We start from the raw sequence: 27,298 nt of genomic DNA, 5'->3' as shown, positions 1-27,298 counted from the left end.
CAGTCCAGTGAGCTTCTCAGTCAGCTCTTCTAAAACTCTTGGAGGCAAGTTATCAGGTCCTGCTCATTTAAAAATGTCTAACTTTAGTAAATGTTGTTTAACATTCACCAGAGATACTAGTGGAATGGAAAGAGATATCGCCATCATATGATGACACTATATCACGTTTTTTCCCCAAATACGGAACAGAAATGTTTCACAGAATCATAGGACTGGAAGGGACCTCGAGAGGTCATCTGGTCCAGTCCCCTGCATTCATGGCAAGACTAAGTATTATCTAGACCATCCCTGACAGCTGTTTGTCTAACCTGCTCTTAAAAATCTCTAATGATCGAGATTCCACAACCTCCCTAGGCGATTTACTCCAGTGCTTAACCACCCTAACAGTTAGGAAGTTTTTCCTAATGTCCTACCTAAACCTCCTTTGCTGTAATTTAAGCCCATTGCTTTTTGTCCTATCCTCAGAGGTTACGAACAAATTTTCTCCCTCCTTGTAACAATCTTTTATGTACTTGAAAACTGTTATGTCCCATCCCGCCCCTCAGTCTTCTCTTCTCCATACTAAACAAACCCAATTTTTTTCCAATCTTCCCTCACAGGTCATGTTTTCTAGACTTTTAATCATTTTTGTTGCTCTTCTCTGGACTTTCTCCAATGTGTCCACAGCTTTCCTGAAATGTGGACCCAGAACTGGACATAATATGCCAGTTGAGGCCTAAGCAGCGCAAAGTAGAGCAGGAGAATTATTTCTCATGTCTTGCTTATGTAACCCACACACCTTCTGGACTTACAGCACACCTGCTTATACAGGGGTTCTCAAACTGGGGATCGGGACCCCTCAGGGGGTTGCAAGGTTATTACATGGGGGGGGGGGGTCACGAGCTGTCAACCTCCATCCCAAATCCCACTTTGCCTCCAGCATTTATAATGGTGTTAAATATATAAAAAAGGGTTTTTAATTTATAAGGGGGAGGGGGGGTCGCACTCAGAGGCTTGCTATGTGAAAGGGGTCACCAGTAAAAAAGTTTGAAAGCCACTGTGCTAATACATCCCAGAATGATGTTTGCTTTTTTTTGAAACAGTGTTACACTGTTGACTCATATTTAGCTTGTGATCCACTATGACCCCCAGATACCTTTCTGCAGTACTCCTTCCTATGCAGTCATTTCCCATTTTGTACGTCTGCAACTGATTGTTCCTCCCTAAATGGAGTACTTTGCATTTGTCCTTATTGAATTTCATCCTATTTACTTCAGACTATTTATCCAGATCATTTTAAATTATAATCGTTTCCTCCAAAGCACTTGCAACCCCTCCCAGCTTGATATCATCTGCAAACTTTATAAGCATATTCTCTATGCCATTATCTATATCATTGATGAAGATATTGAACAGAACTGGAACCAGAACTGATCCCTGAGGGACCCCACTCATTATGCCCTTCCAGCATGATTGTGAACCACTGATAACTACTCTCTGGGAACGGTTTTCCAACCAGTTATGCACTCACCTTTTAGTAGCTCCATTTAGATTGCATTTCCCTAGTTCGTCTATGAGAAGGTCATGCGAGACAGTATCAAAATTTACTAAAGTCAAGATATACCACGTCTACCACTTCCCCCCTATCCACAAGGCTTGTTATCCCATCAAAGAAAGCTATCAGGTTGGTTTGACATGATTTGTTCTTGACAAATCTATGCTGGATGTTATTTATCACCTTATCTTCTAGATGTTCACAAATTGATTATTTGCTCCATTATGTTTCCAGGTACAGAAGTTAAGGTGACTGGTCTGTAATTCCCTGGGTTGTCCTTATTTCCCTTTTTATAGATTGGTACTATATTTGCCCTTTTCTAGTCTTCTGAAATCTCTCCCGTGTTCCATGACTTTTCAAAGATAATTGCTAACTGCTCAGATATCTCCTCAGTCAGCTCCTTGAGTATTCTAGGATGCATTTCATCAGGCCCTGGTGACTTGAAGACATCTAACTTGCCTAAGTAATTTGAATTTATTGAATACTTCTGCCTTTTCTGCAATATTACTGATAATACCACCTATTCCATCTAGTAGTGGACCAATATCACTGTCAGGATTCTTTTTGTTCCCAATATATTTTTCAAAACTCCTTTTTACTATCCTTAACTCTGCTAGCCATAGATTTATCCTTGTGTTCCTTATCAATTTTCTATAATTCCTGACTTGTGATTTATATTCATTACGATTAATTTCTCCGTTCTTCCTTTTGGGATTAAATATTATTTTTATAACTGCCTTCTCTTCCCCTCTAAACCATTTTTTTTTTAAACCAACACCGTCTGGTTGTGCCTTTTTGGGCATCTAGTACGGTATTTTTAAATGATTTCCAGTTATTCACATTTTTCTGATTAAATTCTTTCTCCTAACTGATAATTAAGAACATAAGGATGGCCATACTGGGTCAGACCAATGGATCCGTCTAGCCCAGTATCCTGTCTTCCAACAGCAGCCAATGCCAGGTACTTCGGAGGGAATGAACAGAACTGGGCAATTATCAAGTGATCCATCCCATCATCCAATCCCAGCTTCTGGCAATCAGAGGCTAAGGAGACCCCGTGCATGGCGTTGTATCTCTTACCATCTCGGCCAATGAGTCATTGAGGGACATAACCTTCATGAACTTATCTAATTCTTTTTTGAACCCTGTTATACTTTTGGTCTTCACAACAACCCGGGTGATGAGTTTCACAAGTTGATGGTGCATTGTGTGAAGGAGTACTTCCTTTTGTTTATTTTAAACCTGCTGCCTAATAACTTCATTGGGTGACCCCTGGTTGTTTTCAGCTTCGTGGAACTGGCCTTACTAAACCAGCAAATAGAGAGATACAGAGACAGAGAGTGAGTGTGTGTGTGTGTATGTATTATGGTCAGGACTTTATTCTGCTTGCACATTATGAATCTGATCAACTCACAATCACCTGTGCCTAAGCTACCATTAATTTTAGTTCTGATCAGTTCCTCATTATCTTTTGGGGGAACTCTATGATAGACCTTCTCCTGTGTTGGCGGCAACACTTTTTGAGTTAGGAAATTGTCATCTGTAACATTCAGTAATTCCAAGGATGTTTTAGTACTGACAGCATGAGAACTCCATTGTGTGTCACTCAAACTGAAGTCCCCAATGATGATGCAGCTTCCCTCCCCCCATACACACATTATAGCTGGGTGCACAAGGAAACAGTCATCTTGTTCCATAGTGTGATTTGGCGTTTGTAGCCAACACCAACTAGTACCTCATCTGTGCTTTATCTATTAGGACACCAATCATTCAATATCATTTTCTTCCAAGTTATCAGAAACTCAGAAACAGGTAATGTCATTTTTGATACAGAGTGCCACTCTCCCTCCCTTTTTGCCTGCTTGAACCTTCCTAAATAGGTATAACCATTGATTTTAGCATTCCAACCTCATGAATCATCCCACCAGGTTTCAGTAAAAATCCAAACTAGAATATGAAAGAGGACACATGTAAGCAAGCCTATATAAATATGTCATATTGACCTTACCTTGAAAACCTGGCTGAAATAACTGTAACAAGCATTACTGAGTCCAGTTTATCAAGATTGTTTAAGTCCACTAGGAGGATCCAAATATTGGAATTTAATGTAGTTACTCTTATCCCTGTATGACTACTTTCTGCACACTGGTTTTGCGTACTCTTTGCCCTTTTCCAGAAAACCAGGGGTCAGCGGCATAAGTGCATTTACAGTAGCATATTTTATTCAAGATTATCCTTTCACCCCTTAGAGGTGGTCCCTCCAGCTCAAGATTGACGCACCTCAACAGGAGGAAATAGGGAGGTGGTCACTGCTGAGCATGTTCTAATACTAAGGATTTTACATTTACACCACTGTCAGTCCAACTCCTTTCATGAACACTAAAATTTACATTAAGAGTATTTATAAAATGAAAAGACATATTAAGATCTACATTGACGCTACTGACACTACTCCCCAGACACATTCTCCTCCATTAGCACAATGAATATATTCAAAAAAGTTTTATTTGAGAAAAAACCCTACATGTCAATCAAGATGTGATAATATTTTATTATTATGACATACATTTCTAAAGTATCTGTTACGCTAGTATCTGGGCATATATTACCAATGTAGATGGCTGAAGAAAAAATCCTGAAGTGAATTTAAACCATACGCTTTGACTGAAAAAAAATAAATGAAGAGTCCATGAACAACCAGGTACATGTCACTCCAGAGAAGCAGCACTAAACACAAGTAATGGCAAAAAAATTTTTAAAAAAAAAAGTGTATCTATCTATATCTCCAAATGCTCATTTTAAGTTACTACTGACAAGTAACTCTGAATGAAATAAAACACCAGTTTGAATCCAGTCTCAGTGTATCCTGAATGACCTAATCATTATAACACAAAACAGACTGGAAGAAAAAAAAGAATATTGTAAATGGACAATCAAACCCCTACAACAAAACACCAATACCCTTAACTCTGTGGTATTGTCATACTTCCCAAGGCATTTCATAAGCTGTGCTCTGATGATATTTAAGGTTTTGCATGCAATCATTTTAACAAAGTCAGATGTCTGATGCTTAACATAAAACCCATTACAAGCAATATCCCAAAGCAAATACCACCCAGCACTCTGAAGAGCTTCTCTTAAACCTGTATATGATAAAAAAGTTAGTGCATTTTCCAAAACTTCTGTTAAACACCTTTTCTGTATTTCTTTCTTCATCTTTGCAGATTACAAAGGTTTACATTTGTAAGAATAAAGTTTCTCCTTTGATAATCAGCCTCCATTTCATAAATGATCACCCAAAACAGCACTATGGGGGGGGGGGGGGTGTATCACATGCATTCTAATGAGGCATTAATAAACCCTGGAGGGATAGAAGGATGAATAGATACAAACATATGGTTTCTTAGGTTAATTCGGGTCAAGTTATGGCCCAGCCTTACAGTTTTGCCAGTTCTCCTGGATTTTATAATGAATCTCACATTATTTCGTGCTTTTCTTAAGAGTCCCAGCTCCTGGAGATAAGCTGAGATTCTCACAATAATCACTTCATTTTTTTTAAAATATAAATTTATAGCCCACATGGTTGCAAAGTTTGAAAATATGAACCAAGTGCACCCTTAACAGCTTAGAAGGCAAATAAACACTTTTTAAAAATCTCATGATTTTGAGGAGGTCTGATTGTTATTTTTTAAACGCATTTTAGTTTGCCAGTACGGGAGTAAGACCCCTGCATGGCATCCCTGCATCCTATATGCAGAGAATTTGGGGTCGGGAGCTGGAGGAAGAAAAAGGTACTATTTCCCTACGTGAGCAGGAAGCCGGGGAGAGGGTGCAGCCTTAGCTACAATCCACCTCACCCAAATGTGCCAGGAAGTACAGCTGATGTGGCATTTGGGAGAAGGCTTTGTAATCTCCATTTAGGAATGCTGGAGCAGATTACTTTCTTCTGGACTCAGTCAGAATTCCTCCCTGGGTTGCTCCTGGAGCAGCACAGCTATGAACACCCTTTACACTGGACTAGACCAGTAGTTTTCAACTTGAGGTCCACGGACCCTTGGGGGTCTACAGACTGTGTCTAAGATTTCCAGAGTGGTACACACCCGCATTAGAAATTTTTGGGGCGCCACAAATGAAAAAAGGTTGAAAACCACTGGACTAGACGTAAAGGTATGATGGAGACTTAACTGAGGAAAAAATAGATTGGTGTAACTTTATTGCAAAGTTTTACAAAAAGGACACATCATCTCAGACATTAACTATTTCATGAGAAATGGTATGAATGAGGAAAATAGTAATGAACATTGAATCCAGCTCTTCAGAACACAGTTATTCATCCTCTTTTCTTTCCCATGCTCAGCTCATAAAAATTTTAGAGAAAAGAAATGCAGTTCTAATTTAAGAATGATCTTTACTGTAACAGTAGTCATCAACCTCAAATACCTCAACTAAAAGTTCTCACATATTTTTATTTTATTCTGTTGTATTTTTAGCCTTCTGTTTTCTGAACCATACTTGCTTAGGATAACTACACATTGAAGTCAAGAGAAGAACCTGAAGCGCCACTTGACAGAAACATTCCCCACAGAAATTGAAGTTAATGAAGGTTAAATCTTTTCACAACAAACAATGAAAATACAAGGAGCTTTAAGCAGACAGCTCATGTTTACCTGACTTCCAATGCAGGGGTTGTGTCTCAATTTAAACCAAGACAGTTCAGCACTGTAGTTGGTCCAAATGCACAGATAAACATTGCCCAATCTGTACAGGACACAAGTAAATTTCACCCAAAGTTAACTCTTCAAATACATTCTGTGAATTCATAATTAACAGGGAGCAGTCTTATCTAGTGAAGGCGTGGAAGTTAGGATATCTGGATTTTACTCCCAGTTCTGTGACTAGCTTGCTTTGTGATTGTGGGAAAGTCATTCAATGTTTCTGTGTGTCAGCCACTCCTTCTGATAAAATAGGGCTAGTGAAGCACTTGGACATTGCTGGATGAAAGATATTTGTGACAGCCCATAGATACCTGTTGGGACCCACTGAAGTGCCCACAGGGTCATGATTTCCCCACGTTGTGGTTTCTTTACAAAACAGGCTAGGACCCAGTAGAAAGTTCTCAAAGGGCAGCAAGCTGGCCCCAATCAGAGAGCAGGTAAAGAGACAAATGCACCAGAAGGAGTCTCCTGCTCTAGGGAGGGACATCTCTCTAGTTACTGCCGATCAGGAGGATTTCAGACCACATGTGTATTGTTTTCAGACTTACTTCTTGTGGCATCAGCCATGTCTTTTTTTTCAATCACAAGCCCAAAAGGCTCAGGCCTTTTGTTCAAAGAAAAGTTGCCAATGGATACTATACCATCTGAAAAGGTATCTCCCCCTAATCCTCCAGCACCTGAGTGATTAGGCCATGTAGTAACTGGGACTGGACTCTAAACCTTACTTCACCAGCATAATTGGGCCCACCCTACCAGTCTCCAGCTGAGATTCAGTACACAGACTGGAGGTCTCTCTGATAGAGTTAAGGGATGTATTCCCACTTCAAGACTCTGCATTTTGGGAGGGGCAAGAAGAAGAATAAAAAAAATCAGAATCAGAGATGAAAGCCAAGACAGACCTGGGCCCAGGTGTATGCATCACCCAAAAGAAAGACCTCTAAAATTACTGGAGGTCTGGGATCTAGCTAGACTCCATCAACTCTCAGCCCTGGCCCATGAGGACAACATTTGTGGATAGACTTCCCTGAGTAGCAGTGGTTAATGGAACGGTCACTCAAGAGGCTGAAGCCACACAATATCTCTGCTCTAAGCAATGCAGGAATTTGCTTTATTAGGTGACTAGAATTCCAAAGACTGAAGAGGTGTATCACATTGATAGCCGTACCCAGATATGCACAAACACAGATCTGACGACCAGCTCATGAATTATCCTGCATTGGGCATCTGAACAGAGTGAAAACCGTAGTCCAACTGCAACAGCATTTTTCATTAAACAGGGGCATATAAAGAGAATGCCAGTTTCTGTGTCTCCTTGTCAATGAGTAGCCCTCAAAGGGAGGCTTCAAGGAATCCTTAATTCCTGTATTCCTGGTTAACATCCCATTTCAATGAATGGGAAACCCATAAGTGGACCCTGAAAGAAGAATGCAAGAGGACACCAGTACATTTTAGCAAGTGGCATAATACCCTATTATGATCTGGGGGCCATTCTGTTGCAGTCAATAAAATGCAGAAACTGTGCCAGGTTTTCACAAGAGTTGGACTTACAAAGGTCCTTACAGACAAAAGAATAATTGTTATGCTCTACCTGGTGCAGGAGTTTTGGGACCGTCTCAAGGCAAAATTAGTATGCATACCTCTTCCAGAAAGGCTCAATGAAACCCCTCAGTATATTGGTTGTGTAAATCTGTAGAGGTGGATGCAAAGGTTTGGACAGGCTCCTTTCTTGCCTCCTCTTTGCAGTTCAAGAAGTCCCTCATGCTTTCATAGGATTCTCCCCTTTGAATTGTTACATGGGCAATAGACTTATGAAATTTTGGATCTTATTAGAGAGGTTGGGGAGAAACAACCCACTTGGACTCCAAACCCTTTTTTACATGTCATCATAGACACACTAAACACAGTGAGGCAGTTTGCCCCTGCCCAAGCACGGTAAACTCAGGTTTAACAAGCTCCTGGTAAAATGACACAGCCCCGGTGAGATAATCTGCAAAGTCAGTGCAACGGAGTGCAGGTCTTGCATTAAGAGACTAAATATTTAGGGTACTTGGTATGGAACAGGAAAATCCAGTCATTCAATAAGATTATGGTAATCACCAGGAGGCACTAGCACTGAGAGGTTGGCTAGTTTTGTTTATCTGAACATATAGGAGTTAACTCCTGAAGAAGTTGCCAGCCATGACGCAGCTCTGTGCTCAGCATAGCGCCACCAAAGTACATCATCCATCCCTTAATCTCTCTAAGAATCATTAGGTGTCTCTGCTGGCTACAGTTATGCTTCCCTTCCACACAAGCAAACAATGTGACATTGAGCTAAAACATGACAGCAGCCACATTAAAGTTGCAACTGGTACTGGAGTACAAAAATTGATGTGACCAAGTCAGTTTCTGATGAAATTTCCTTGTAAATGCTCTGTAAGATTCAGGAGAAACAGAAGTATTCCAAATTGACGAGAAGAGTGTTAAGTACAGCAAAAGTATCACTCATCAATTATTAAAACAGAGATGACAAAAGGGACCATAAGAATAAGTATGAAAATTGGTCCAACATTAATTTTAATGCTCAGCACAGAACAGTGTCTATGCAATTTATTAAAGGGGTTGTAAGCTGAGCTGAAGGCTTTAAAACTCTAGTTTTTCAATGCTCACTTGATCAAGGTGCTGTGAACTGGAACAATATAATAACAATGTAAAACAATGTAATCTAAAGGAGGAAAAATGGTTACATGAACGTGAACAGCTATTTTAAAACAAATACTTAAAATGCAAAGTATCTTCAACTGAAATTACATGTTGTTGAACATTTCTGATCTGACAAACACTACTGAGCAATCACACTGCTGTTTCATTTGCACTTTAATTGTATCTTTCACATAACAAAACTAACTCTTTCCATACTCCCACTTCGGGAACAGACGTTCCTTTGCTTATGAGGTATAAATAAGTGACTGCATTGACTATATTACTGCCTACAGATCCCATACTTCATAGGACAGACTAAAAGATTTTAAAAATTCAGTAGGATTTCTTTCACAACAGAAGGTTCACCTGAAAAGTGATCTTGGGATAGGACAGCTACTAGGACAACACAATTTAACACAGACAATAAGAACATGGGAAGGTTCCCCCCGTCACCAAGTTTAATTTTTAATGAAGTGACTATGATTGGTACCATGATCCTTCTTACATAGATCTATTTTAAGCCAAGGGGTACTGAAAAGGCCAGGGGATTGATGGGTTATTGAGTCTTTCACCTCTAGCACAAATTAGTAGTGACTAAAAATTATCACCATTTGATGACTCGTTGGCAGCCTCTGACAAGTGAGAGGAAGGGCGAGCTTGTGGCTAAGAAACTGGTCTGGAACTCACAAGAACTGAGTTCAGTCCCTGGCTGTGCCACAGATCTCCTGTGGGACTTCAGACAAAATCACCGAAACTCTGTATGCGCCTTAAAATACTTAACTTCCTCACAGTGGCATTTTAGGGGAAAAGAGCTGAATGGATCATGAAAAGTCTTTTCACAACCCAGATGTGGTTTTTCACTATCAGGCTATAAGCAGAGTGTGGGGAGAAGTGTGCAATGCCACTGACTAGTGTCTTAGTTCTGTGGATAAACAGTCTGTAAAATTGTAAAAACAGTCAATCCTTTCACCAGCACTCCTTTCCACACACAGTACAAGTTAAAAACAAAACAAATGTTTGCAACCAAAATAGCTCCCTTACTTCAATGTGCATAGCATAGGCCTATGAGACAGATATTTAGAATATACCATTGCTACATATTCCTCAGAATAAAAGATTTCACCAGAAACTCTATTATTTAAGTCTCAATTAAATGCTAAGTTTGGAAGTCTCATTACTGAAAGATTACATTTCTCTTAAGTAACATTTACAAGGCAATATTTGACTTCAATTCTTTATGTGAAACTGTAAAAACAGTCACACTTCATTTTTCAGGGTAGACTCCGACAACTGAATAGAGTTAACGATATAAGCACTCATGCTACTGAGCCCTCTGAGCGACATAAGTTACACCTACAGAAGTGCTAGTGTGGACAGGGCTATGTTGGCAGGCGATGCTCTCCTGCTGACACAGCTACGGCAGCTCATTGAAAGTGGTTGAAATATGTCAATGGGAGAACTCTATTCCATAGGCATAGAGTGGCTACACAAGCAGTCTTACAGCCACACAGCTGCATAGGTACAGCTATGCCACTATAAGCTCGCTAGTGTATAATTCTGTGCAGACTTCAGGAGACTGAATGAAAATTCACAGTCCAACTCCTACCCCATATACCATACTCCAGGTGAATGATCTCCATGGCAAGCTAGGGAAAGCCAATTATATAACAATGCTGGAAACAAACTTTTAAAAATACCAAATTCCCTTTTCTCTACTGATGCTTTTGGGTTTGTTTTGTACAGTATTTCAGTCACCTTGCACAAGGAAACTAGACTTGTCAGTTTCACTTTCTCAGTCCATGCATTAGTTTAATGCTGCAATACTTGGGTTGCTTAAATCACAAGGGAATGTTTACATCAACCATCAAAAATCTGTTTCCATTTAATTTTTTTTTTAAATCAGACATTTTTCTATCAGGTTTTGCAAAAGCAGTTTTAAGAGCAAACTATAATACAATTTGGTGTTTAACCTACCTGATATCTCTTTAAACAATTTTATAAATTCAAAACTGACCATTCTGAAGGATGATTTGCTTTTACCAAAATCATCCATCAGAAATATTCTTTTTACCATGTAAGAGTCTCATAAAAAGGTAAAGAGCCTGATCCAAGGCCCATCGAAGTCAATGGGGAGGTTCCAATTGACTTTAGTGGACAGTCAAACCAAGCCCTTTGTGAGAAAACTGTGAAATGTATTCATATCAATCATACAGTAACTTATATTAACTGCTGATGGCTATGATATACAGCAGTACTTTACACCAGACAGACTCATTGTTGTTTGTTGTTCTATTAATTCACCTTATATGCAGCATCCTAGTGAAGTAAATGTTGCCCCCATTTTCAAAGATGAAACAGAGCAAGGTTGGTCATGTAAGAAAGTCAGCTCTTTGGGACAAAGAATGTTTTTCTATTAACCTTGTGATATGCCTGGCACAGTTCTGGGTACACCACCTAACAGTGGTAGAGATAGATACAAACAGTCCTGACTCCTCCTGTTCTCAACAGCTGGACAGTACTCCCCACTCAAGATTAGTCTACCAAATGGCATTAGAAAGCAAAAATCATTTAAAATAGGTTTTAAAATGTTATAAATATCGCTCTGTACTTGCCCCCCTCTCCCCCCACACACAAACACACATTGCAAGCCCAAAGCCCAACAAGTGAGAGCAATTCTCACCTTAGAGGAAGCATGAGCACTTGCTGCCAACGCTGCTGAAACTGGTCTATTGATTTTTTTCACCCTTCCTGTGGCATTAAGCCTGGATGAATAACTGTTTTTGGCCTATTGACAATGTTAGCAATTCAAAATACATTACCAAGCAACTGAGTGAAAAATACTATCAATTCTAGGAGACATTTATAACCATACGATGCAGGGTTAGAGCCAGAGGTATTTAGAAATCAGCTTCAAGCACACAGTGAAATATAAATGCAACTAAACAGGTAGGACATTTACTACTATGTCTTATTATGTCATGATAATTAACCAACTAGTAAAATCATCTAATATATTTGCCTTCTGATACCAAAAACATTTTGGGGTCCCACTGTCCCATTTTTGGTAGGCAGGTAACAGTGCTTTTACTGTGGGATGGACCCTAGGTGTGAAACTAACACATCAATCTCAGTTATGCTTCGTATGTTTACAGAGCTTTTCACCCATATATCTCAAAGCACTTCACAAAAGTGGATAAACATAATTATCCCCATTTTAAAGAGAGAAACTGAGGCATTAAGAAATATAGCAAGACCAACCTGGGTTCAATATTTATATCACTTTTATCTTTACTCCTAGACTCTCAGATTGCATTAATTGCAAAGAAACTACACTCCATGCCTGGTTGTCCATGTTTTGGGGACTTTTTGGTTTGCACTTAGCTCCAGCTAGTCCCAAGTGCAGTTCCCTGCCTCTGGAATGTATTACGTGGTTGAGACGCTCATGCCTGTGCACTGCAGCTTCCTGCACCAAATGAAGTTCCAGGTACTGGCCATTATATATAAAACCATAAAGTGGTCTAAGCACAACTCTCGACCTTTGACTTGCCTTCTGACCTATGCTTGTCCGGAATGCTGGAACTCACCATTCTAGAGATAAAGTTCACAGTAGCCAGGTACAGGCCTCCCTCAGTAGCAGGTCTAGGCATGTGGAAATCACCCCTGCGGCAGACATGCTTAACACAAGCAGCTAATTCTAAATGTGGCTCTGCAAGATTTATTTCTTTGCAGTCTTTCAGCTGGCTGACCTATGAAATGGTGGGCCTATAGATGATCCTTCCGTCCTGTTTCTAAAGCCTCGAGCTGCAGAGGATTGTGGTGGTTTTGCTCTTCCTTTAAAGTATGTTATTAATATGAGTTAAAGCCATGTAAAAAAGTTTCCATATACCACACTATAGGTGCCTTATATTGCAAATACATAGAAAAGTTACCCTTCCTCCTTTTTATTTATGACAGATAAGTTCTAAAATTGTGAAGAGTGTTTTTTATCATGCTTCTATTGCATGTACCTTTAAAATGCAGTAATGCATTTTAATTTCTGTTGTATAGCAGCCTGAGTGCCTTGGTGAGAATACAGTTAAAAATTATGACAACATTTTAAAAAGTCAGCAGCAGTTTTAAATTTTGTACTTAATATCTGTACATGCAAACAGTTCAGCAACATCTTCAAGCATTTTCCAGATAGGTTATTTGGAACCAAAGTTTAAACTTTGGTTTTGGGTCTGGACTTAAATAACTTTTAATACTTGAAATACAAGCAGTATGCAAATGTATATCCCCACAACCAAAAAAAAAAAAAAAACACCCCTAAAAGCATGTACATTGAGTTAGAAATTGTCTTATGCATCATCTCACTGATATCAAATAACCCACAAGCATAAAAGAATAATTCCTGCAGTGTTAAGAGCTTTCAAAACTCATTTATTAATTAAGCAACAATGATTAATAAATGTGAGTAGTGTTTTAAACTCTGATATTTCTTAACCAGGAGTTTTAGTACTACAGTAGTGAATTAATTCAGAACCTATAGATAAGGCAGCAGATGTTACTTATATCCGAATTCATGCTTTACTCATAGGTAGCATTAGAATACTTAAAAGGTTCAACTAGGAAAGGCTAATGTCACTTCCATCAATATTTCATGCAGCATTACAACTAAGTGAAGTGCTTTCCAATCCCTTGAGGATAGGGGGCAAGGGGAAAGGAGAGAAATCATAATGAGCTCAAGACAACCAAAGAGGAGGATGGAGAACAGCTTATCTACCTTCTATAGCAGGTGGGTGTGAGTTAACAGATTCATTCTCATCACAGTTTTCAGAGTAGCAGCCATGTTAGTCTGTATTCGCAAAAAGAAAAGGAGTACTTGTGGCACCTTAGAGACTAACCAATTTATTTGAGCATAAGCTTTCGTGAGCTACAGCTCACTTCATCGGATGCTGTTTAAAAACCTCAAAGAAGTTTAAAAAGTCTCAGGTGAGCTGAAATACATTCCTTTCACTTTCCAGATAAATATTAACTCTGTTTCCATTTAACTCTGTGAAATCCTGAAGTAAGATAATATGGGGAGACTGTGAGGGGGGAGGCGGGAGGTGAAGAGAGCAGTGAATACAAATGCTTAGATCTGACTTCAAAACATTTCTCTTCCACGCATCATCATGTCAGCTTTGAAATGTGTTCTCCAATCTATGACCACATATCATCAGTGACTCTAAACTGGAAGCTGAGCATCACTGATGTGACATGAATAAAGATAAGGGAAGTGCATACAATACTACTACTTTAATGATAATTTAATGTGCAATACAAGTACCATTTATAATGGCTGTTTCAAATACTGCCTTAGAATAAGATATGCTGACAGAAGGCTTTTTTAAAAAATTAAAAAAAAAAAAAAAGGCATGCAGGTTTGCTGATAGCTTCTGCCTAAGTAGTGCTTGTTCAGCCTCCAACCATCCTCCTCCCAGCTCTTGTTTATTGTCAGGAAAAACTAAGAATGGTAAGACATATAGTACTTATCCTATGGATTTTATATATAAAAACAATTTGCAGCTATTCAGTTTGGCACCACACCCCTTTGGTAATAAGAAAAATAAATACATCTATTGTGTCATCATTATAACCATCATGTGGTGAACATGTAACACACACACGACCACTAACACACACACATCTGTACCTAGTAAAAGAAATTCCTGTTCCCAGAGAGATAACCTCATAGAATCATAGACTTTAAGGTCAGAAGGGACCATTATGATCGTCTAGTCTGACCTCCTGCACAATAAGAAAAGGAGGACTTGTGGCACCTTAGAGACTAACCAATTTATTTGAGCATGAGCTTTCGTGAGCTACAGCTGCACAATGCAAGCCATAGAATCTCACCCACTCACTCCTGTAACAAACCCTTAACCTATGTCTGAGCTATTGAAGTCCTCAAATCGTGGTTTAAAGATTTCAAGGTGCAGAGAATCCTCCTGCAAGTGACCCATGCCCCGCACTGCAGGGGAAGGCGAAAAACCCTTAGGGTTTCTGCCAATCTGCCCTGAAGGAAAATTCCTTCCCGACCCCAAATATGGCGATCAGCTGAACCCTGAGCATGTGGGCAAGACTCACCAGCCAGACACCCAGGAAAGAATTCTCTGTAGTAACTCAGATCCCACCCCATCTAACATTCCATCACAGGCCATTGGGCATATCTAACGCTAATCGTCGAAGATCAATTAATTGCCAAAATTAGGCTATCCCATCATACCATCCCCTCCATAAACTTATCAAGCTTAGTCTTGAAGCCAAATAGGTCTTTTGCCCCTACTGCTCCCCTTGGAAGGCTGTTCCAGAACTTCACTCCTCTGATGGTTAGAAACCTTCATCTAATTTCAAGTCTAAACTTCCTGATGGCCAGTTTATATTCATTTGTTCTTGTGTCCACATTGGTACTGAGCTTAAATAATTCTTCTCCCTCTGTGGTATTTATCCCTCTAATATATTTATAGAGGGCAATCATATCCCCCCTCAGCCTTCTTTTGGTTAGGCTAAACAAGCCAAGCTCTTAAGAGTCTCTTTTCATAAGACAGGCTTTCCATTCCTCGGATCACCCTAGTAGCCCTTCTCAACTTTCTTAAACATGGGAGACCAGAATTGCACACAATATTCCAGATGAGGTCTCACCAATGCCTTGTATAACGGTACTAACACCTCCTTATCTCTACTGGAAATACCTCGCCTGATGCATTCCAAGACCGCATTAGCTTTTTTCACGGTCATATCACATTGGCGGCTCATAGTCATCCTGTGATCAACCAATACTCCGAGGTCCTTTTCCTCCTCTGTTACTTCCAAGTGATGCATCCCCAGTTTATAACAAAAATTCTTGTTATTAATCCCTAAATGCATGACCTTGCACTTTTCACTATTAAATTTCATCCTATTACTATTACTCCAGTTTACAAGGTCATCCAGATCTTCCTGTAGGATATCCCGGTCCTTCTCTGTATTGGCAAGACCTCTCAGCTTTGTATCATCTGCAAACTTTATTAGCACGTTCCCGCTTTTTGTGCCAAGGTCAGTAATAAAAAGATTAGTCCCAAAACTGATCCCTGAGGAACTCCACTAGTAACCTCCTTCCAGCCTGACAGTTCACCTTTCAGTGTGACCCGCTGTAGTCTCCCCTTTAACCAGTTCCTTATCCATCTTTCAATTTTCATACTGATCCCCATCTTTTCCAATTTAGCTAATATTTTCCCATGTGGAACTGTATCAAATGCCTTACTGAAATTGATTAGGTGATTATAAAATTTAAAGATAGAAAATACCTATTAGAATGATCCTCCAACCAATCTCAGTGACAATGTAAAAGTATTCCCTAGAGTAAACAGCATTTTATCCAGTCTAGTTTTTCATTAGTCCAAAATGATTAAACCACAGCAGACAATTCCTAGCGTAAGAGTCCTCACTCTCTGAAAGGATTACCTGTATTCAGCCTAAGTCTTCCCCCTCAGTTTATCCCATTTCTCTCAGTTATATTTTATTTCTTCGTCTCTGCCACTCGATGCAGAGAGTGGCAGAATGAGGACAGACAGATGCATGGAATTAAGTAGCTGACTGCAACTTTCATTAAACTTTAATACTCTCCTATGCCAGGTATTAACTGGTTCCAGTGTGGGAGTTACAGGGCTTCTTACCATATAACCCATAACGCGGGATAGCCTCTTGTCATAAATATAAAGGGAAGGGTAACCACCTTTGTGTCCACAGTGCTATAAAATCCCTCCTGGCCACAGGCAAAACCCTTTCACCTGTAAAGGGTTAAGAAGCTAAGATAACCTCGCTGGCACCTGACCAAAATGACCAATGAGGAGACAAGATACTTTCAAAGCTGGAGTGGGGGGACGGGAGCAAAAAGTCTGTCTGTCTGTGTGATGCTTTTGCCGGGAACAGATCAGGAATGCAGTTCAGAACTCCTGTTAAAAGTTAGTAAGTAATCTAGCTAGAAATGCGTTAGATTTCCTTTTGTTTAATGGCTGGTAAAATAGCTGTGCTGAATTGAAAGTATATTCCTGTTTTTGTAACTTAAGGTTTTGCCTAGAGGGATTCTCTATGTTTTGAATCTGATTACCCTATAAGCTATTTACCATCCTGATTTTTACAGAGGTGATTCTTTTACTTTTTCTTTAATTAAAAGTCTTCTTTTAAGAACCTGATTGCTTTTTCATTGTTCTTAAGATCCAAGGGTTTGGGTCTGTGTTCACCTGTACAGATTGGTGAGGATTTTTATCAAGCCTTCCCCAGGAAAGGGGGTATAGGGCTTGGGGGGATATTTGGGGGAGGGGAGGGAAGACGTCTCCCAGTAGGCTCTTTCCCTGTTTTTTGTTTAACACGCTTGGTGGTGGCAGCATAGGGTTAAAGGACAAGGCAAAGTTTGTACCTTGAGGAAGTTTTAACCTAAGCTGGTAAGAATAAGCTTAGGGGATCTTTCATGCAGGTCCCCACATCTGTACTCTAGAGTTCAGAGTGGGGAAGGAACCTTGACAGTTCTCGTCAGCCTACCCCGCAGGACTCAGCTCTCTGAGTCCTGGCCCGCTACTCCTATTGTCAAGAGGGAGACAGAGGGTCAGCAGGGTTGGGACCTCAACACACAAGGGCCACAAGGTCTGACCCTATCACATGAGCCCAAGGCCCAATATCAAAATCCCTGGTCTCTTACCTCTGGGAACCATTCATTTTATTCTCTTGACCACACTGGAAACCAGCTACAAGTTGTGACAAATAAACAACTCCACCCCAGTAGCTCAGTTAGGTACTAAGCAGATTCCTACTTAACCAACCGTGGCTTGAAGGTTCTGCGAGGAAGGCAAATTCCTCCCTGGACCTCTGCCAATTGGCCCATGGGAGAAAAAATTCCTTCCTGATCCCCTAAACAGGCAATTGGCTAGACCTGTGGGTGGATTGGATGGGTTGCTGGATTGGAGCCCAATGAGGCTGGGGAATGCTGGCCAATCAGCACTCCTCTGCCTCAGCTGGTCAATGGGTGCCAGAGACTTCCAGGGGAGAGAAGCTACCTATTGTCTCTGAGAGAGTGCCTCCCTCCCTTGCTACTGAGTCTGTCCCCTTTTCACCACTGGCCTCATTAAGTTTCCCCACCATTGATGCGATTGGGTGGCATTTTTCTCAGGCCTCCCAACAGAGACTAAAAAAGAAATTTTTTTTTCCAATACTTCCCCCTACAGTATTTTCAATCCTTCGTTTTAAAAATGTTTCTATAGGGAATGGTATTAAACATGTACATATGCTACACTATCCACATAACTTTTGGTTTGATCTGATTGAATAGGACAGTGATTAGAGGCAGCTTAGTCAGAGCAGTTGAGTCACCCATTCTAGGTGGAGCCCAGGCTTGCAGTGGCTCGTAAAATGAAGGTAGCTGGGAGACTAAGGGAGTCAGCCAGAGAGAGTGTATTCTCAAGGGCAATTCTGTCTTATTACTATTGATCAAATTTTGGGGGGGGCAAAAGAGGAGCACTTTCTGTGCTGGAACGTGGCACTGAGTTTGGTAGGACTCTGGGCTGGTTGCTGTGTTTTGAAATATAGGCTAGGTTGCTCACTGAAAACCTATGCAGTTTGATACACCATTATTAATATTTTAATACAAAAATAAGAACCCTAAATACATGATTAGAGTACGTACTCAATCACAGTTATTTTTGTTAAGAAAACAGTGTATAAATGAGTCTGTAAATGTTGGAAACACACCTTGCTTATTTAATCTTAATTCTATACTTTTTTGGTGAAGAAATTGACCTGTTTGTGCACACCTCTTACTACTGTGTGCCGTTGAGAATTTGCATTGAGATCAGGATGGTATGGCTGAGTGGTCTATGCATTATTAGTGAAATCCTGGCTTGGAACAGCTCGGTGCCATTGTCCTTAGACAAGTTTCAGGCTGTGCAGTGCACCCCGGGTTGTTCACTTGGTTACCACCCTCCAGCCCAAATGTGGATGCAGTTCTGTGGTACTAGTATAACTGTTAAGCACTTTGGGATTCTTTACGTTAAAAAGCAATAAGTACTTGCAAAATATTTATTACGGCTTAATCTAATACAAACATTAGTAGATCAAATAGAAGCATGCAGTATAGAATCAGCCTTTTGTATGGCGAATCTGGCTCAAGAGATGATGTGAATAAGTGTGAAGAAAGACCACCCCAAGTCACATGCCCAGCTCATCTCAAACATTCCTGTGACAAAAAAAAATCACCGAATGAATTAAAAGAGATGAAGTCTGACTGGCTTTAAGAACTGTTTAGATGGTTGGCAAATTCACTGCCCTTCTGGTGAAGCCACTAGAAGATGAATCTCTCCAATATAATGCTGTTTCCCCTTCACTGTCCCCCTTCTCATGCTGTTATTTACATCCTATCCACCTTTCTAGTCCTTGTTACCAAAACACAGACTTGGCAGTGCATGCTCACCTTTAGAAAAAAACAAAATGAATGTATCAGAAACAGAGGCTAGGAACTGAGGGGCCATTTCAGTTCCCTCTGAAGTCATTGACCCTTTCATTGTCCTCACTGGATCAAGCCTTGTAAGAGGAAAGATGAGTTTGAAGAATTAGAGTGGAGTTCAGCCTAAGTTAGTGGTCTTGGAACAGCTGAAAATACTCAGCCACATGCAACATTGACACATTCCATCTCCAGACAATCAAAGCTTCTTCTCTATTCCAAAACAATTAAGTCAGAATAAAGCTGTCAAAACTGAAGTTTTACTCGGAGTCATCCCAAAAACAATTCAGAAGGAGAAACAGCATTTGGCGATTTCTTTAGCACCTTACATAACAAATACAGGACTCTCAACTGCATTGTGAATCCAGAAGCTTACCACAAGAATCAGTTATCTACATGTTGAATACCAATGATGTGTTCTTAGTAACCATGTGACATCAGATTTATTTATTATTGTTTATATTACAGAAGGACCCAGAGGACCCAGTCATGATCAGGACCCCATTCTGGTAGGCTCTGTACAAATATGGTCATTGGCCCAAAAAGTTCACAATCTACAGTTTAAGACTACAGAGCTAAGTGAGGATGGGGAGAGAGAAAATATGCAACACTATTCCACCAGCAAATTAATAAATATCAAAGATGATGATGTAATTAGGATCATTGTCCTAAAAACTTATAACAAAGGGAATAGCTGAATTTCTAAAGTGCAAAACCAGAATGTGATCGCCATTATATAAAACTTGTAATTAAGTAAAATGGAGAATGTGATTACTATTATTAATCCTTTGTATTTTGGTAGCATTTACAGGCCCCAGTGAGAATCTGGACCCCATTGTCCTAGATGCTGTATGGACTTATAAGAGGATACTGTTCCTGCCCCAAATTGTTTAAAATCCATCTGGCAATCTGATCTGCATGGGTAGGCTCCAGACCAGCTCAAAGCCCTATTGTTACTTACAATCAGACTGCAAAGACATGTCCCCGTCGTCCCCCCCCCCCCGCCCGCCCGCCCACACACACACACAAAGAGGATATCTTCCCCGCCCACACACACACCCCCCCCTCCCAAACAGGCAGACCAATCAGCCTGATGGTAGATTCACTACATTAATTCCAATTATTTCCTACCTCTGGCTATTTCAATATTCCCTTATTTTTTCTACACTCATGGAGATTTTCTATTTTTAAAATAGATTTTAGGAATATAGGAATTGCTATACTGAATCAGACCCATGGGCCATCTAGTCCAATATCTTGTCTCCAACAGTGGCCCCCCACCAGATGCTTCAGCAGGTAGATAGTGAAAAATTAATTAGGTGTTATTCCTAAATTCTAATTAACACCAAGAATAAAATTTAAATATTTGATGGAAGCAAGTCATAAGGCAACAAAATGTATAAAACCATAAATTATCCTCATAGATGAAAATTACACTTATCTATAACTTTAGTAGTTCAGCACTTGTAAATTTACAAATATAAAAGCTATTCAGTAAAAGTGTGTTGGTGTCTTATTCTGAAAATGAGGTGACAGGAAATACAGACTGAAGCTCATATTAAAGTAATTTTTGAACTAATATGAGAGATGACCTCAACCCATGACAAACGACCTTCACCCCCCTAAAGACAGTTAATCCTACCATTATTTTAGCCAATATGCCATCATCACTTGACTCCATGGTTACCACTGCTTTGTCTGTTTCGATTTCACATAATGCATCTCCTGCATTTACAGTTTCACCTGCAAAACAAGATATGATTTTAAAATATTGTAGAATAACTTTGAAGCATGCATCTGGCTACCAGTTTTCCAGTATTGTAAGGATGGTTAAAAATGCAGTAAATAATATTGTACTTTGAGACTTCTGGATAAAAATCATTGCTCTTTGGTAAGGTGTTAATGTCATTAATTACCCATGTTTGCGGTAAGTATTCAGACAGACAGAACAATGAAGTGACTTGCCTTAGGTCACAATCAGTCAGGAGCATAGTCAAGAAGGCAACCCTGAAATTCTTATCTCCAGCCTTTGGCAATAACTGCTAGCCATTGATGAAAATGGTGATGTAAGTATTTCTTAATAGAATACTGATAACAAGCAGCATTGTCTTAAAACTATATATAAGACATTGTTGTGTGTCTGTTTATATACACAAGCGAGAGAGAGAGGCAAGTGTTATTTTGAATTTATAGCAAAGAGTTAAACATGAAACTGTCCTCTGCAATGGACTCCAATCATCATTACAGATATACAAATAAAACTTCAAGAAATGAAAAATATTCAAATGGCAAGTCTGTCAGTTTGTTTCCTCTCAGTCTTTTATAAAATCCTGAACAAACAAGAAATACACATCTTTTGTGAAATGAAAATGTGTGTGGTGTTAGAAGTGGATCATAGAATCATAGAATAACAGAGTTGGAAGGGACCTCTGGAGGCCATCTAGTCCAACCCCCTGCCCAGAGCAGGACCAATCCCAACTAAATCATCCCAGCGAGGGCTTTGTCAAGCCTGACCTTAAAAACTTCTAAGGAAGGGGATTCTACCACCTCCCTAGGTAACGCATTCCAGTGTTTCACCACCCTCTTAGTGAAAAATTTTTTCCTAATATTCAACCTAAACCTCCCCCATTGCAACTTGAGACCATTACTCCTTGTCCTGTCATCTGCTATCACTGAGAATAGTCTAGATCCATCCTCTTTGGATCCACCTTTCAGGTAGTTAAAAGCAGCTATCAAATCCCCCCTCATTCTTCTCTTCCGTAGACTAAACAATCCCAGTTCCCTCAGCCTCTCCTCATAACTCATGTGTTCCAGTCCCCTAATCATTTTTGTTGCCCTTCACTGGACTCTCTCCAATTTTTCCAGATCCTTCTTGTAGTGTGGGGCCCAAAACTGGACACAGTACTCCAGATGAGGCCTCACCAATGTCGAATAGAGGGGAACGATCACATCCCTCGATCTGCTGGCAATGCCCCTACTTATACACCCCAAAATGCCATTGGCCTTCTTGGCAACAAGGGCACACTGTCAACTCATATCCAGCTTCTCGTCCACTGTAACCCCTAGGTCCTTCTCTGCAGAACTGCTGCCTAGCCATTCGGTCCCTAGTCTGTAGTGGTGCATTGGATTCTTCCGTCCTAAGTGCAGGACTCTGCACTTGTCCTTGTTGAACCTCATCAGATTTCTTTTGGCTAAATCCTCCAATTTGTCTAGGTTCCTCTGTATCCTATCCCTACCCTCCAGCTTATCTACCTCTCCTCCCAGTTTAGTGTCATCCGCAAACTTGCTGAGGGTGCAGTCCACACCATCCTCCAGATCATTAATGAAGATATTGAAAAAAACCGGCCCCAGGACCGACCCTTGGGGCACTCCGCTAGATACCGGCTGCCAACTAGACATGGAGCCATTGATCATTACCCGTTGAGCCCGACAATCTAGCCAACTTTCTACCCACCTTGTAGTGCATCCATCCAGCCCATACTTCTTTAACTTGCTGACAAGAATACTGTGGGAGACCGTGTCAAAAGCTTTGCTAAAGTCGAGGAATAACACATCCACTGCTTTCCCTTCATCCACAGAACCAGTAATCTTAGCATAGAAGGCAATTAGATTAGTCAGGCATGACTTTCCCTTGGTGAATCCATGCTGACTGTTCCTGATCACTTTCCTCTCGTCTAAGTGCTTCAGAATTGATTCCTTGAGGACATGCTCCATGATTTTTCCGGGGACTGAGGTGAGGCTGACCGGCCTGTAGTTCCCAGGATCATCCTTCTTCCCTTTTTTAAAGATGGGCACTACATTAGCCTTTTTCCAGTCATGCGGACCTCCCCCGATCGCCATGAGTTTTCAAAGATAATGGCCAATGGCTCTGCAATGGATTTGCATGAACTACACAAATCTACTGATGGGATCAAGTTATATTATGGTTTTCCTCTCCTTTTAAGCACATACATGCCTGCTATAGCATGATAACAGCCCTATGAGCCTGGATTGTTCCGACAGATGAATAATGACTGGATACTTGCCATTAAACGAAATTACAGTGGGAAACCTGGAAAGGATCCAGAATATTTTGGCCTTAAAGCAGATAAAAATATGCTTTCCCTTACACAGCACTGGAGAAAAAGTACAATTATGTATCAGGTTTGTAGGTACTGTATTTTTAATTAAAATGCAAAACACAGGCTTTAACACTTTCCGCAGCACAATAAATGAAGTGACAGCATTATATGTCTAATTTTACTTTCCACTTGCTCTCTGAAGTGCTTAAACCTCAGAAAAATTACTTTGCCACCTACGATCTCTGTTTGTGTATGTGACATGTGCAGATCTTTGTCTTGATTATTTCTTGTATTGTGACTACTTGAAAAGGGATGGGGGAAAAAGAAAGAGAAAGAACTGCTATATGGTTTGGATGACCTTTGCAGTAAGAAACAGCAGCTATATTCAAGCCTCAATTAAATAAATATTTCCCCGAGGTTCCATTGTGGAAAGTCTAAGGAGAGGAAAGATGGCCAATTTCTTTGTCCACTCAAATATATACAGGGAACTTAGCACTTCATTATTTCATGTTAAAAAAGAAATCTACATTAGGACACATTAAATTGCAACAGAATTAGGGACTGGATGGCTCATGGGGGGCTACCAAGCTCGTCAACTGTAATTCACAGTGGTTTAGTTCTGTTAGATGGTTATTTCGTGTGGTTTGTTATAACTTATACTACCTTAGACAGCTAGCTAGGTATTTACTAAATAAAATGGACTCATTCCTTAGCTATGCCAATTCTGTGCCCAGCACAGTTGAGGGGGCAAGTGACATCTCTACACCTCCTATCATTAGACTGCGGCCTGTCGGTGGCTACTCTAGGCCGTGGTGCCGCTTACAGCAGCCTTAGAGCAGTTTTATTTTTAAATTTTACTTTACAGTAATAGCTCCAGCAGTACATGATTGCCAAAGCACAGCAGCGCTCCAGCAGGGTCCCCACCCGCTCAATGCGCCTCTTACTCTGGGGACATCAAAGCCTTCCAAGGTGCTTGGGGATTCCCCTGCACTGGGGACTCTCTGGGAAACTGATAACACCAACTTTTTCTGCCTCTTGGCCCCACCAGAGCAGCAGCCAGTGGCAGAAGATTTGATGCAATATCTATTTTTAGAAGTATGTTGTGATATAGCCTTTAGAAATCCCGGTCACTGGTTCAGTAACTCAGTTCAATGAATGGGAGTGTGATACCTCTCAGCGGGGGCTGTCAAATTCATGATACATCCCAGCAGGTGCCCAATTTGATGCCAAGTACAACTGAAAAGATCAGCTTTCTGACCGGAAAGAATTGGAAAGCAGAGAGCTTTGCTGAAAATGGAAAAGCTGATACTTGGTATCATAAAATTGTTCAGATGGCTACTCTTTGTGTGAATAGTTAAATTCATTGTAATTATTCAGACACTTTGAAAACCCTTGTTTTCAGTGGTTAGCTCCTTATATTAGAGTGATTACGACTTCTACTACACTGGAGTTTTCCTTCAAATTTAACTTATGTCATACCCAACAGAGGTTCAGTAGCCTAGACGCAAAAAGTTGGTAGTGTCAGTCCAGTTATTAGTGGACAGATGTCCAAATCATAAGACACAAATTGCACCCCTTGATGCATAAGGATTGACAATGGAGAACTCCCTTCTCTCAGTCTCTAGAGGTGATCCCTCTAGAATAGTGCTTTCTCAAGCTACCTGATGTGGGGGACCGGTAATTTTTTTTTCCAATGGGCACACAGACCGGCAGCTGATGGCTCACGGACCGGCAGCGGTCCGCGGACCACCACTTTGAGTAGCAGTGCTCTAGAACATAGTTGAGTTATAGTATATGGGGAAGCATCCACTGATGCTGCCAATTCTATGTACCTGGCTCAGGATAATCAGAGGATTGTAGTCTCCAAGGCTGTCAATCTATCATCTTTCACCAGTACTAAATTCATACATAATAAATACCTTAAAAATAAAACTGCTTTTTATTCTAAAGCAATGGATTTCATTACCCACAGAAATCAATAGAAAGCTGCATTAATAGTAAGGGAGAAATAGTGAAGCTGCCTATTAAATACAATATGTTTTCTCCTGCTGAAGTGAAATCATTTCTCTCCTGTGCAACTGTAAAAACAAATATTAGATACTTACTTAAAGAGCAGGACTAGTGAGCAGAATAGTATTCTGGTGACCCCTGCTGGTTACATGGGGGAAAACCCACACATTTCCACATGTAAACCTGTTATGTTACCTTTCCAATCTTGTCTCTTTCCATTTACTTTAAAACACGGTACCATATAATGTTTATTTTTTCAGATATAAGATCAGTAAGACTATATATCTACTAGTGCCATTCAATCATATACATCAAGTCATTGCAGGATGAGTCATTTATGAGAATCACTTAATGGTGGTAAATTTAGAAGCATTACTCCACTTTCCTTTTTTCCCCCTCTAAAAATCTATCTACCCATTTGCTTTAACCCTTATTACACTGCTTGGCAAAAAATAATATTTAGAACTAATTATTATCAAAGATGAGCTAAATGAGCCCATGTATCACATTCAGATTTTTTAAATGGAAAGAGATCTCATTGTATTCAAAATGTTAGAATAATTTGTCTTTGAGTCCAGCCTTCAATTAAGAGCAATTAATATGCACAACTGATTTTCAGATACTTATTTAGGGAAGCATAATAGGGATTGAAATAGCTTTCTATAGCACACATGGAGGAACTGGCATAAGACCTTTATAATAAGAAATAACAGTTGTACAGTGGTTTTAAAAGATTTTGTACTTTAAACTGTAGTTATAGACACAATATTCAAAAGTAAGAATCTAAACTGCTGTAGAATATGGTCTCATGGTTATCAGAAACTTGTGGTTAGTTATGTTACATCTACACAGTACAAGTACTAGAGCAGCACAGCACCCCTATAGCACTGCAGTGTAGTAGGGTTGCCAGGCGTCCAGTTTTTGACTGGAACGCCTGGTTGAAAAGGGACCCTGGCAGCTCCGGTCAGCACTGCTGATCGGGCCACTAAAAATCCAGTCGGTGGTGCAGCAGGCTAAGGAGGCTCTCTGCCTACTCTGGGTCCGCGCAGCTCCGGGATGCGGACGGCATGTCCCTGTGGCCCCTAGGCACAGTGGCGACCAGGAAAGCTCCGCGCATTACCCCCGCCCAGGGAGCCATGGCCAATGGGAGCTGCAGGGGCAGTGCTTGCAGACAGGAGCGGCGCCTGCAGAGCCACCTGGCCACCCTGCGCCTAGGAGCCAGACATGCCGTCTGCTTCCGGGAGCCATGTGGAGCCAGGGCAGGCAGGGAGCCAGCCTTAGCCCCGCCACACGGCCAACTGGGAGCCATCTGAGACAAGCACTGCCCAACTGGAGCCTGAACCCCCACCCCAACTCCCTGCCCCAGGTCGGAACCCCCTCCCAGACCCTAACTCCCTTCCAAAGCCTGCACCCAACCCCCGCCCCAGCCCTGAGTCCATACCTCGCACTTCCCCCCCCCGCCCCTGCCCCAGCCTAGAGTCCCCTCCTGCACCCCAAACATCTTATACCCGGCCCCACCCCAGAGCCTGCACCTCCAGCCAGAGCCCTCACCCCCTCCCACACCCCAACCCCCGGCCCAAGCCAAGTGGAAGTGAGTGAGGGTGGGGAAAAGCGAGCAATGGAGGGAAGGGGGATGAGGTGAGTGGGGGGTGGTGCCTCAGAGAAGGAGCAAGGCTAGGGTGTTTGGTTTTGTGCAATTAGAAAGTTGGCAACCCTACAGTATAGGCACTTGCTACAGTAACAGAAAGGGTTTTTCCATGACTGTAGTAAATCCACCCCCTTGAGAGACGGTCGCTAGGTCAAT

General features: G+C 40.8%; 1 protein-coding gene and 1 long non-coding RNA gene across 7 annotated transcripts in view; one reads left to right on the top strand and one right to left on the bottom strand.

Annotated features, from left to right (window-relative positions):
- Nucleotides 1-27,298, bottom strand: part of PDHX (pyruvate dehydrogenase complex component X) — a 133,109-nt gene that overhangs the window by 89,077 nt on the left and 16,734 nt on the right. For all 6 annotated transcript variants that reach the window (XR_006291756.1, XM_037900016.2, XM_037900018.2 and 3 more), the window contains one exon: nt 21,066-21,166. Coding sequence is in view for 5 of the 6 variants with exons in the window: in XM_037900016.2 (XP_037755944.1) it covers nt 21,066-21,166 (101 nt within the window). In the remaining variant the exon portion in view is untranslated. The remainder of the gene's footprint in view (nt 1-21,065; nt 21,167-27,298) is intronic.
- On the top strand, nt 577-19,704 carry LOC122466338. The gene is made up of 3 exons (XR_006291757.1): nt 577-765; nt 15,060-15,067; nt 19,694-19,704. It is a non-coding gene; the product is annotated as an uncharacterized LOC122466338 (long non-coding RNA).

Source organism: Chelonia mydas, chromosome 6 (assembly GCF_015237465.2).
Source record: "Chelonia mydas isolate rCheMyd1 chromosome 6, rCheMyd1.pri.v2, whole genome shotgun sequence".
NCBI lineage: Eukaryota > Metazoa > Chordata > Testudines > Cheloniidae > Chelonia > Chelonia mydas.
This window is presented reverse-complemented; position numbering and strand designations above follow the sequence as displayed.